Source organism: Numenius arquata, chromosome 7 (genome assembly GCF_964106895.1).
Source record: "Numenius arquata chromosome 7, bNumArq3.hap1.1, whole genome shotgun sequence".
NCBI lineage: Eukaryota > Metazoa > Chordata > Aves > Charadriiformes > Scolopacidae > Numenius > Numenius arquata.
This window is the reverse complement of record NC_133582.1, coordinates 41645158-41658459: the sequence shown is the minus strand read 5'-3', so window position 1 is coordinate 41658459 and position 13302 is coordinate 41645158. Positions and strand designations below refer to the sequence as shown.

The window sequence follows — 13302 nt, the reverse complement described above, 5'->3', positions numbered from 1 at the left end:
ACATACAAAATTGTAATTTAAAATATAAAAATTACTTTCTCATAGCATTTTTAAAGAAATACATTTGTAATAAGATCTGTGACTAGAACTCTCCATACACAAACATTGTTTTAATTGCATTTCAAGAAAAATGTTATCCTTAACACATTTTCAAAAGAGACTAGCTTACTGCATTCATGCTAAGTAATCTATATGGGTTACAGCTCCCACGGAAAGACTTCAAACTTCATCTTCAGTAATTAGAATGTAAACAACTTATCTTACAACAGATGTACTCTATAAATCATTTACCCAGCAACCTAATCCAAGTGCATGACAGAGTTTGTTTCTCATGCACTGCCTACAGGTACTCGAGGAGTGTTGGAACAAGACAACGCTTCACTGGTCAGATCTTCAGGTAAAACAAACAGGACTTCATCACCCATTGGCACAATCAACGTGCTGGTCCTGTATCGATACAAACTCTGTACTGCAATACACACATTCACGCACCTCCTCCCGAAAACTCTGAAGCTTATCACCCATCAGTACATCTAAAAAAGTGACTGCCTATTGCAATGTTACTCTTGCATTAAATCCCACCCCTTCACACCGTTTAATAAATGACCAGCCAGTCATGTACTGAAGAAAAGGCTGCTGCTCATTAGGTAATCTATTTGATTGCCCATTTTCACTGTCAGTAGTCACCAATATTATCTACAGCTTTATGTTAAGCAGTATTTCTTCCAAAAACAAGGGGGGGAAAATGAGCAGCAAATATTTATTTTCCCACTTAAAATGCTGGCGAAGTACAGGTTTCTGGCAAATGCCTGTAGATTTCAGTGTGTATTATATCTCTAGAATATTTTAATTGAAATAAAATCAGATCCTATCCAGCTAGAAAAAATGAAACATTAATGTTCCATTTTATAAAAAACAAAAAAAAAACAGCATCCAAATGATTTAACACTTTTCCAGTTAAGATTTCAAACTACCCCCAGTAGTTTGAAATTACACAAATGCATTCCAAAGAATGGTTCCAATTTGCTACAGGAGTTCTAATCCCATAAGCATTCAAGCTTACCTTTTCTCAACTATTATAATAAATAACACAATTCTTGCCTGTTCAGATTAAAGCAATATAGAACTGATTTACTATTTTCTCATGAAGGCAATCCCTAAGAAAAATATCTCCAACTTACTCAATATATTTTACTCTCTAACTCAACCATACATACTAGTCATCTATGTACACACCATATACATTTTCCCTTACTGTTTATTAGACAACAAATATACATTGTAGTCTGAAGTTTTTCCTGGGAACTCTAAGTCTCAATGGTTTTGCCTCTATTTTTCATGGTAACAGCCCATCATTCCTCGCCTTACAAACACTTTCAACCTACCTGTATTGCTTCTAGCACAGTTTTATGACTTGCTAACCAAGGTCAGGTCTGTATCTATACGTAGAGATATAGTTCCTAAGATTTTTTTCAATGATTCTTCCTTTTTGTTGGTTTGGAAATGATGGAAGCAATTACTACTCAAAAATCTTATCCTACACTTGCCTTGAATACCTGAAATGCTTTCAATTCTACTTAGAATTTTAACTTGGGAAAAAATAGCAGTCCCTGAGCTTTCAAACATGCTGAATTTTCAGAAAAAAAATATTTAAAAAATCAATAACTTCTAAATTATTCAACTAATTTTTTTTCATTTCTAAAGCATTCTTTCATGTACTGAAGAATTCCAGTAACTCCCTGAATACAGGGAAAAACATTTTTCTTGGGTATATCAAATTTTATGTATGATAAGACATAACCAGGTCATAGCCTACAGCCATCACAATGAAAAAATCTTTTAACAGATTGGACAACTGTGACAATGGCCAGATAAAACATCTAGATGCTGATAAATTAATTGCGAGGAAAAAATCAATTATAAAGACTTTAATTCTAAGCGATGGAGAAATTAGCATGGCTAAAAAAGGAAAGGTTTTTTAAGGTAAATCTAAGTTTCAGCGAGTTAATGTACATCACTAACACAATAGCTCTTAGTCTGACATACTCAGAAAATCATTTGAGAGATCTTAAAGTCTCTTAATCATACATGAAGGTTAAATTCTTCGGCTGCCCACCTTTAGTCATAAATAGATGTTCGAAGTGGTTAATACAACAGAAGATACATGTATTTATAGAATACAGGCACTCACCCTTCAAATAAACTGAAATGCAAGTTTTAAAAACTTTAAAAGACTTTCAGAACTTTTCTGGAAAAAACAGGCAATCGTGGAAATGAAAACTTGCTTTCACAATAGCTTTTGTATTTCATTGCAATTCTATTATCTTTTCATTTTCTCCAAAAGTTTCTACTAAAAGTGCTTACTCCCCTTGTATTCAAAAGCTAACACCTACAGCATCCTACTAGATGTAGACAATTATTTTCCCTTTATTTTACCTGGCAGAAGTTTTCATCTCTCTGAACAGAAATTCAGTGGTTACCTCCACTGTTATTGATGAGAGACAAGCTAGGTCCTGAAATAACATCTCCAGTGGTCTTAACATCAAGCAAGAATCAAAAGTCCCTAGAAGAGCCCAGTTGGCTCAAGTCTTTTAATGAGATCTAAGTTCTGGTCATTCAAAGGAGTTAGGAAAGATTAGTATTACAACAGATACTGTTTTTTTTTTTTTCTCGTTTAATGTCTAAGTTAGTTATTTCTTTTTCCTGTAATTTTAAAAACATAAGAATGCCTTTCTGTAAAGCAATAGCACAGTATGTTCATCATTGGCATAAAATACATAGTATTTGGAAATGCAGCACACTGAATAATTCAGTGACAATACCTTTAAGAGTCCCATGGATGGTGATAAATCCAGGAAACACTACACTTCTGCAGCACTTAGCAAGGAAAGTAGCAAGGAAATTGCACTTAGTACCACAACCAGCAACTAACATTTATTTCTCCATTTCATCTTCTTTGTATTCTTCTTTTGAGGGTCTAATTCCTATATTCTTGAACTGCTCCTTCTCTTTTGTACGTTAGAGAATTCTTTTCCAAGTCTTATCCTAGATTATTGCCTATGTCTACTTCTTTTCTTTTGTTCCTTACCCTAAAATTGGGTATTCTCTTTCCATATTCCTCCTTCCCAACTTTTCCTAGGTTCTTAACATGTTGCCCCTACCAAATGACTTCTTCCCCCTTGATATAGCTGTCACTCAGACCACAATTCCCCCACAACTTCCTCACATCCTTCAAATTTTATCCACCAGTCTTTACTGCAGAACACCAACTAGGATCCCACCTGCAGACAGCAGGGACTAGGCCCTCAGCTACACCTACCTACCGCAGAGAGAGAAGGGAGCGAGGGAGAAATGATGGCAGGCATAGGGTGGCCCGGAAAACAAAGGAACGCAGAACGGAAGTATGATTTCTCCTTGCAGATGTGGCCAGTAGTTGTCTTAGCCTACCTCGTAGACCAAAACCCTCAGAAGACAGTGTTTTGTATGTATGAGCAAGGCTAAAGTAGGCAAGCCAAGGGCTTCTGCATAACAGAAACTCCTACAGTTACAGCCAGGTGATGTGATGTGTGACGACACCCCGTTCATACAGTAGTCACGAGAACAAGTTTCTCTCCAAGCTGGCACAGAGGAACAGGATGTCCCTCCAAGACAGAAAAAGGACATCAACTTTTTGTCAGGAGCAGAAGAGGTGCATTGATTTTTGGCGTGTGTTTTCTCGTGCCAGCTACACTTTTCTTGCCCCCATGGTCCCACCTAGATGGCAGTAGGGTCTTCAGTTTCCTCTCATAGAAATGCTGTGGCCCACAGGTCTCATTGACACTATGCCATAGATTCAGGCAGCTGGTACAGCATCAGCTGGATCATTTGAGACAGCTTCTAAAGATTTGTTATCAACTGTAAGTTCTGAATACCCCTTGTTTTTAAAAAGTCTCAAATGTCAATATTCAAAGCTCCACAGGTGATTATCTATGCATTTGTAGCATATATTCTGACTAAGCTTTCACCTTCATGAATTTTGGAAAACACTAATTTCCTGACCACCTGTGATATTAAAACATCAAAAAAACACCCAGTCCTACTGCCCATCTTTTCTTACCTGCATCCCCCTCATTTTCTGGAACCGAGCTACTGCATCACTGATGGTGTAGACACGAACATGGCCCATGTGAAGCTTTCCAGAAGGATATGGGAACATAGAAAGCACATAAAATTTTGGTCTTGATCTCTAGAAAGAAATTTTTAGAAAGTTATAACTACATGAGTTAGCATTTAACTTAAATAAATACATGCACACATTACAAACTACACAGTGCCACGAAAAAACACAAAGTTCTGCTGAATTGATCCACGTGAGTACTGAAAAAGTTCCTAGGATCAAATTTTTTGGGGCTGTAAATGGAGATGTTTCACCAGACTCTGCTGCCATCTCATAAATTTATATTGGTATTTATATAACACCTGAAAATTGCTTTTAACCAATTTTTACTCAACAAAAGATACATTAACATAACTGCATCTTAACAAATCGCCATTCCCTACCACAGTATCTGTCACTGATTATCTATGTGCTCCTAATCTGTCCCACCAAAAAATGAAATCATGACAGATTTAATTATCCTCTTAACAGTTAAATAGATGTTTTACTTTGTGTTTACAACAAACACGGAGCTCACTCAGGGCCAGGTGTTTTTTGTCAGCTGAACTGCAGTAACTCCCTGAGTGACTAACTCAATCATTTGCAATTGCATGAACATCCACTGAAAGAAAACTCTTCAGTTCCACCACGTATGCTCAGATCCAAAGACATCTTACAAGCAGTTTCTTGCGTAGTGAAAAGAAAGTAAAAATTTCATTTAGTTAGGTTTGAGTAAGTTAACAAAAGTTACAAAGAAATCAAACATCTCTCTCATAAATTATTCCAAATACATCCGGTTTACCACTGAATTTATCATTGCTATATGCTTGATAAGTTCCTACATTATTTTTCTTATGTTAATAAGGAAAAAAAAATAATCACGGGCAGCTATTACTATTCTGGACCAAACTCTATTCTTATTTATCAAATACTACTTTGTTATCACTTCTCTCCAATAATAGCAAAATTAGAAATAAACTGAACACTTCACTGCAGCACTATACATTATTTGCCTCTTAATGTGAGATGTTATTAAATTTGCTTCAATTGTAAGGATAAAATGAAAATATCATTAAAAATACTATTTAGAACTTAGCATATGTATGTTATATATATGAGATACACATGTATACATGTATTGTCAGATACGAATGACACAAGCCTAAATTAATGCTTGCCCTGCTATATGTATGCATACACATCATTTTCATCTCAGTTTTCTTCCTCAGAAAAAGCAAGCCCCTTTTCTCTCTTCAACACTTTGATAGAATAAATTTTTATTGGAGATGCGGCAAATTTTAGGAAAGAAGAACAAACAAACATGAAGGGGCACAAAAATGTCTTTATACCTATGTGACTGAGCATAATTGTGAAGGCAAAAAGAGTCAGAGACTGAGACTGCAATTGTTTTCAAGATGTTTTATTGCATGGAAAACAACTTTTTTTTTGCAAGTCACTCATTATTCCTAGGTCACTGAAAACCAGGAGATACTCTTAAAAAAATCACATTCCCTTAACACAGATTGTAATGAGTCACAGCGTGTCTTGTCATAATCACTGGGAACAAGATCTTTAGAAAATTAATTGTTTACAAAAGTTATGAATGTAGAAAATGTTTCTTTTAACACCTTAAATAACTAATTCCTAAGTGTGGTATAATATACAAAGAAAGAAGTGATTACTTAAACACTTCCTAAATTTACAAGCTCATACTTTGCTGATTGTATTTTTTGAGATTTTTTTATTATTTTTCTGCCTATTTCATAAAATGTTTTTAGTAATCTACTATCACATAAAGGTATTTTCCCCTGAAATGTAATATACATCTCATCATTATAAACCAATTGTAATAAGTAATTTTCAATTAATTTCATTCTGAGAAAACAAAAATATCAAACGTAATTTCAAAATTTCTCACAATGCTTACATCAGTGTCTGAAATTTTGCAGAACTGATCCTTTATTCTTGGGAGCCACCATTTTTCAACTCTTTTTCTTGTCTCCAACCCATAGCTTTTTTCCCATTTCCCCGTCTCACTGTAAATAGTTCTGACACAAGCAGGAACTAGTCTTCTCTGCCATTTAATTAGTCCCAGGAAGCCATTTAGTTGTCTCTCCAAACATGAGGAACAAGCGCCAATTCTCTGACAAACTGACTGCATTCTTACAGTTATGGTATCTGAAAAAGACAAAAATATGTATTTCAGTCTACAATATGTAACAGGAATTCAGAAGTTGTAATTACTATTACAGAGAAATTTGGTAGCTATGAAACATATTTTAACTTGATTTAGACTACTTGTCCATTTTCCATGGTACTTGCATTTTATTCCCATGTATTTGAATTACAAAAGCTTTTTTTTTTTTAGCCAAGAGAACTGTGGCCCTTGCACAGAACAAAACTGTTGTTAGATTTCTTCCCTAATAAAGATGCGACTCTTGCATTCAATCTCCCATTGAAACAGGATCAGTCAACTGAAGGTTCAAGAAACTCAGCTGACTGAACAGAAGATGGCTAACAGTGCGTTAGTAAAAATTTAGAATGAAAGAAGGAGAAGAGGAAGTTGGATGAAATTATCCTGTAAAACTACAGAATTTGTCATCACTGAAAAGAGATGGGGGAGGATGACTATAATTAGTAGATTTCAACTAGATGTTCTAAACTGACTATTTTGCTAAGGGCTTCCTCCTCAGTATGGTTTCCTGCAAGAACTACATGAGAAATTTACTGTTCAGACAAGATACAATTTAACAAGATGATGAGAGGAGCGGAGCACCTCTCCTATGGAGACAGGCTGAGAGAGTTGGGATTGTTCAGCCTGGAGAAGAGAAGGCTCCAGAGACACCTTATAGCCCCTTACAGTACCTGGAGGGGGCCTACAAGAGAGATGGGGAGACTCGTTTATCAGGGAATGTAGCGATAGGACAAAGGGTAACAGTTTTAAACTGAAAGAGGGGAGATTTAGGTTAGATATTAGGAAGAATATCTTCACTATGAGGGTGGTGAGACCCTGGAACAGGCTGCCCAGAGAAGCTGTGGATGCCCCATCCCTAGAGGGGTTCAAGTCCAGGCTGGATGGGGCTTTGAGCAACCTGCTCTAGTGGAGGTGTCCCTGCCCATGGCAGGGTGGTTGGAACTGGGTGATCTTTAAGGTCCTTTCCAACCCAAACCATTCTATGATTCTCAGTCAAGCAATGATACCAATTCTCTTTCAACTAAAAATCCAGTTAAAAGACTCCTCATAGGCTTTAGAGTGAGGCTTCTAAAATAAAGCTACTCATATGTGACAAAGGTCAAATAGTCCGCAAGTTCAGGATCAGTCTCAGTAAGATATTTACTGATTTTACATCCTACAGTAGGAAATATGGCATTTAAAAAAAACCTGGGCTGAGAAGATACCTTCCCCACCTTCACTCCCAATTCCTTTATTTAAAAATCTTGTTTGTGTATTTATCTCTGTTACTTCCTATCCTCTGAGGTTGGTGTTTTTTTTTTTTTCCAAATTCTGGCCTATACACTTGTACCAAGCGAGCTATTTCAGTCAGTTCATAATTTTTCTTACAGAGTTACATCAGTAAAATCTCAGTTCAGAAACATTTTATTTCTTTCTTTCCCATACTATAGCAACATTATCAATAGAAATAATTGCTACAGCACCTAAATTAGGTCCCCGGTATAGCTAGCGGGAGTTACGCTTCCTTAACGCTCACCACGTGTGCACACACGAGCCCCCATTGCCTGTATCATTACCTATCTAAAGAACTGCATCTTTTCTCTGTTACTTATCAAACAGCCTCTTTCAAGCATTTTCCATTTGAAATTTTTTGTGTTGCTAATCTCCCGTATTTGTAATAATAACAAACCCAGGGCTGAACCCAGGATCCCCAATGCACACCAGTTATTCGGGAGACACCCCATTTCTCCCCCTCCATAACCTTACGCTTCCTCACTCAGCTCCAAATTAGCAAGAACATTTCAGTAGTTCACAGTTTTCCTCATTTTTATGAATTATTTCCTTCTTACTTATTTCTGTTACCTCGTTTTATTTCACCACAGAAAGGAGCTCTTCCCTTTTCTTACGGTAGACGAGTTTCAGCATATACATATATATATATATATATGTATCTTTTTTAAAACACGGCTGTTACATACATGTGAATCCTTTGTTGAAGACAGAACGGGAAGTGCGCTGCTGGAGAAGCGGGCACGGGGGCAGGCAGCTCCCTGGGCGGGAAGGAGCGAGCGGGAGAGAGGTCACGGCGCGACGAGCGACTCGGGGAGGGACCGCGGGCCACAGGGTCCCCGGCTGCGAGGGGCTGCCCCGGGTCAGCGGCGCAGCAAGGCTAACCGAGAGGGTGAGGGGGAAGCGCGGAGGGCGCCCGGTTGCCGCCACCGGAGGCAAAGGGCCGGCCGGGGGGCGAGCGTGAGGAAGGAGCAGGAGGCGAGGCGGCGGTTAGAGCCGTTGAGGCTGACAGGAGGCGAGCCCCGGCGGCCGGGGAGACGGTTACCTGCGCGCGGGAGCCACGCGCCCTCAGCTTCCCGTCTTCATCCTGGGCGCCGCCATCTTGGTCTAGGGGGTGGGGTTTTCCGCGCATGCGCCGTCAGGGCGCCATCACCGGCTTGGGGTCGGCCAGGCCAGGCCAGGCCAGGCCTGGCCCCGTCCGTCAGCCCTGACAGAAAAAACTTCCAGAAAATCTGCTGTTTTTCTGAGCCGTGGGCCTCACGGCAGGCGGAATAGGAGGGAAGCGTGGTGCGCCTCCGAAACGGCGGCCTTCAGGAAGGCCGCCCGATGACAAAGCTCTGAGTGGGCGTTCGGTGAGGAAGACGGGGGCAGAAGCAGGCTGGTCACCTCAGTGACACATAAGAGCGCTCCGAAGGGTCTTGTGCGGAGCAATGTGAGGCAAAATTTGTCACCTGTACCTTTGTCTTTCAGGTATTTAACATGTAAACCTAGGAGATGAACAATAAATAAAAAGATCAAATGAACTGGGGTTGAATCTCTGTGTAAGTCGCACAGTGATTAATTTTGCTCGCCTCCACAGCACATACAGTTCTTCTGTAAGGTGACCATATAGTTTAGGGCTAGGTTTCAGCAGCATTTAGTCTTCGGTAGTTTTATTTCCCTTTTGTATTTTTATTTTCCAAGGCAGATTCTGAAATAAAGCCAATAGTTGTTTTTTTGATGTCATTTTGACTAATGAGAAAAAAAAGCAGCAGTCAAAAAAGACAATTTAGAGCAGCGTAATTAATTCTACCTCTGGCTGGAAAACAACATCTTGCCCAGTTGTCAACACTGTACAGTTCAGACTTGTTTTTAATTAACTGCAAGTAGTTTGTGGCAGCCTCCAAGGAACAAGAAATACTTTTTTTTTTTTTTCCTGAGGATTGTGCCCTTTTGCTGCTAGCAACTGTGGATTCATTTTTAAATCTTTTTCTTTGCTGTTGTGTTTCCAGTGGAGTTTAAACCAACACATTCTGTTTATGCAAAGCAATGTCTACAGTAAGGTGAACCTTTTTGTACTCTAGAGATAGGGGCTTCTTAAATTACTAAAAATAAGTATTTACAGAGTATAAGTTTTCTGATTGGTTGTCTGTAACTGTCAAGTATGCTTAAATTATAACCTTTTCACTCCAAAAACTAATGGAGAGCAGCTCTGACGCTTACCCTGCTTATAAACTAGCGTGGTTTCACCAGGACTGTGCGTGGTTTTGCTTTGCTTTTCTGTTGATCTCCCTTTCAGCAAGTGATGGTGACTTTGGTTTAACAGGCCTTCCCATCCTAAATCTCCTTCCAAATTTGCAGCTGTGTGAGTTCCTGGGCTGGAGGAGGATGGGGCGTTTTGCAGTGTGGGAGAATCGGCAGCGTGGTCCTCGAATGAGACCCTCCCCCAGGATAAATGAGAGCTTGTGACAAACTGGGATGTGTTTTCACCGTCGAAGGATGATTTTCTTTACACCAGCCCTGACCCCTGAGCTCTCCTGATCCATGTGGGGCCGTTTGAGGACTTGTCCCCTGCTCATTCGCTGCTCTCCACAGGGGTTACTGCCTGGTAAAGAGAGGCAGATGAGCGAGCAGTGTGTCCAGCCCCTGCCTGGCCTATTAAGATGAACCCTTGTTGAATTTAATCTTCATTCATAAGGTGGGCAGTGAGCTCACAGCTCTGGTTCATGATCCCTGTTGGGATTCAGCTCAGGCACCTGAGAGGTTCCTACTTCCACAGAGAAGGGACTTCCCATGGAAAACCTCTTTACGTTGTGCGTGAAGCACCTTTCACCTTGACTGGGGACAACCCGGTAGAGCTCAGTGTAAGTGGAGGTAGCAAAATAATGAGAGAATTATTTTACATTGGCTGGAAAACATTTTGAAAGCCCAATCACTGTCTCAAATTTAGAATTATGATTTTTTAAAATACATTTAAATCTGTTGAAGTGTCTAACGATAAACATATTGACCTATATTTCTCAAGGCCGGCCATCAAGATTATAGCTGATCGAGTAGTCAGACCTTTGTCTTATCTTTATAATCCCTTCATTTCACTAAAATACTGCTTTCTCATCCTGACAATCTACTTATGTATTTCATTTGCTTGAAGCTGAGGATAAGCTGTTTAGATTAATACTAAATTAATCACAATCTTAAATGCCTCCAAAGAAGTCAGATGGTTGCTATACACAAACGCACACCTGCCATATCTTGGGAACACTTAGGTTTGGCCTGTGTGGACCCTCCAGCACTTCTCTGCTCACCAAAGTGTGCAACGACTCAAACTGGGCTTGGGTCAAAGTCAGACGTAGCTTTTAATACTGCTAAAACAGGTGCTGCCAGAGAGGTTTATAAATGGGTGAAAGTTTTCCTAGAACCATAGTATTGTGCTGAGTCTTGGCTATAGGTGCCACTTGGCACCCACTACTTCAAAAAAAAAACAAACTGGAGAAAAATAAAAAATGAAGAGTATAATTTTCTATTATTTGTTATTTTCTTCTGGGAGGACTTGCTGCTATGATTCTGATTAGCTGCTAATAAAAACAAGCCAAGCACATTCAACACAGTTTTGAATTGTGTGTTACTTCAGGACAGGTAGAAGGGGACTTCTTTCAAGGATACTACTGGGAACTTATTTCAGAAATATATCGAATCTTCATTTGTGTCACTTTCCCATTTTCCTGAAGCTCATTCCGCTGACTGGATTCTGATAGCCACGAAGGCAGGCAAGAAAAGGTGAAGCTAAACAAGGTGCAAGATTATCTGTAAACAGAAATTAAAACTAGGTGAGAAATACTGAGACCAACTAGAAGTATACAAAGAAAGAAAGAAAAAGAAAGAAGAGCAAAGGTATTTTGAGTAGTGTGATAATCTATGAAGATCAAAAAACATGCAGATACAGAGTGTGGCATTTGGGCTTGTTCACTGGCGTATTCATGGTAAGAATAGTAGCAAGTTCTCTACCTATTAAGCACTAATTGTTTGGTATCACCATTTTTAAAATACCAAGATCCAGTGTCAGCAGTAAGTCCAAGAAACAGCAATGGATGGTCGTCCCGTGGTCAGAGAAGTACAACGAAAAGCACACCAAAGCTTTCCTCCAACATCTGCTACTGGCTTTTCCTGTGGTTTCATCCAAGTCTGCTAACCTCTCTCAGACACTTTCCTCATTCAGCAACAGGAGGTGAGGTTTTCCGGTCTGCTGTGCCCCGTCTGCATGTTCGGATGGGTGGAAGGTTGGCCAAGTTGTGAAAGGAAGGTAATTCACCTGCTATATGTATGGCGAACAGAAAAAGAGTGGGAGAAAATGACCAGCAGGATTTTTAAATGAGAGGCAGCTTGGGATAGTGCTGAAAAACACAGGGAGCTTACAGGGAACAGCCTTGTTTAATTTCTGTGTAAGTCAGTTGAATAAATCATAGAATCATAGAATCATGGAATGGTTTGGGTTGGAAGGGACCTTAAAGATCATGCAGTTCCAACCCCCCTGCCATGGGCAGGGACACCTCCACTAGAGCAGGTTGCTCAAAGCCCCATCCAGCCTGGCCTTGAACACTTCCAGAGATGGGGCAGCCACAACTTCCCTGGGCAACCTGTTCCAGTGCTTCACTACCCTCACAGTAAAGAATTTCCTCCTAATATCTAATCTAAATGTCCCCTCTTCCCATTTAAAACCATTACCCCATCTCCTGACAAAGAGTCCCTCTCCGGCTCTCCTGTAGGCTCCCTTCAGATATTGGAAGGCTGCTGTGAGGTCTCCCCGGAGCCTTCTCTTCTCCAGGCTGAACAACCCCAGCTCTCTCAGCATGTCTTCATAGCAGCAGAGTTCATACCAAGTTCCTTGCTACATTCAAGAGTGTCCAGATGTGCCGGAGGCTCAAGATAAGATAGCAAACGATGAACCCCACAAATGATGGGGCATATTCTAGCGGTACACATGCAAGAGATCCTTAGACTTTTCCAGAGGACCTACCCCAGACTCCTGTGATCCCCACCCTCCCCACGTGGTTATTGCTTGTTAACCTGGGCTATTTGCTCAGTCAAGTTTCATTATGGGAAATTAATGATATTATTACATTTGTATTTGCCTTAATAGTAACCTTGGTACTAAACTATTTTCCGTAAGGCTGATATTCCCCTGTTTTCTTTTTTAGACTCTGCACTAACTTGTTTTGTTTGCATTTTTGTTACTCAACACAAGACCTGGAGATGATTAAGTAGTTAGATAATTCATTAGGAAGAATTACTTTACTGCGAGAGTGGTCAGGCACTGGAACAGCCTGCCCAAGGAGGTGGTGGAGTCGCCATCCCTGGAGGTATTTAAGAAGCGTGTAGACATGGCATTTCAGGGCATGCTCTAGTGCCCGAGATTGTTGGGTTGTGTCTCTTTGTGGGTGGGGTGGGGTGTGGTGGTTGTGGAGGTTTGGTTTGGTTTTGGTGTTCTGGGATTTTGGGTTGGTTTTTTTTTGTTGTTGTTTTTGGTGGTTGTGGGGTTTTTTTTGTTGTTGGTTGGTTGGACTCGATGATCTCAAAGGTCCCATCCAACCAAAAATATTCTGTGATTCTGTGATTAGTTCCTGTATGGGAAATGTGCAGAAGTGCCCTAGTTCTCTGTCACTTAAATAGACGTGCTTCCCAGATTTCCGTACAAGTATAATTTTGCCTTTGCTGATAGTTACCAGAA

General features: G+C 39.9%; 1 protein-coding gene across 1 annotated transcript in view; it reads right to left on the bottom strand.

Moving 5' to 3' along the window:
* The window catches only part of LARS2 (leucyl-tRNA synthetase 2, mitochondrial), an 83888-nt gene extending 75181 nt beyond the window's left edge, over window positions 1-8707 (bottom strand). Inside the window, exons 1-3 of the mRNA XM_074150472.1 lie at window positions 8644-8707; window positions 6063-6313; window positions 4097-4225 (exon numbers count right to left, since the gene is read on the bottom strand). Coding sequence (XP_074006573.1) covers window positions 4097-4225; window positions 6063-6296 — 363 coding nt within the window. The 5' untranslated portion in view covers window positions 6297-6313; window positions 8644-8707. The remainder of the gene's footprint in view (window positions 1-4096; window positions 4226-6062; window positions 6314-8643) is intronic.
* Between the last annotated feature and the right edge of the window lie 4595 nt (window positions 8708-13302).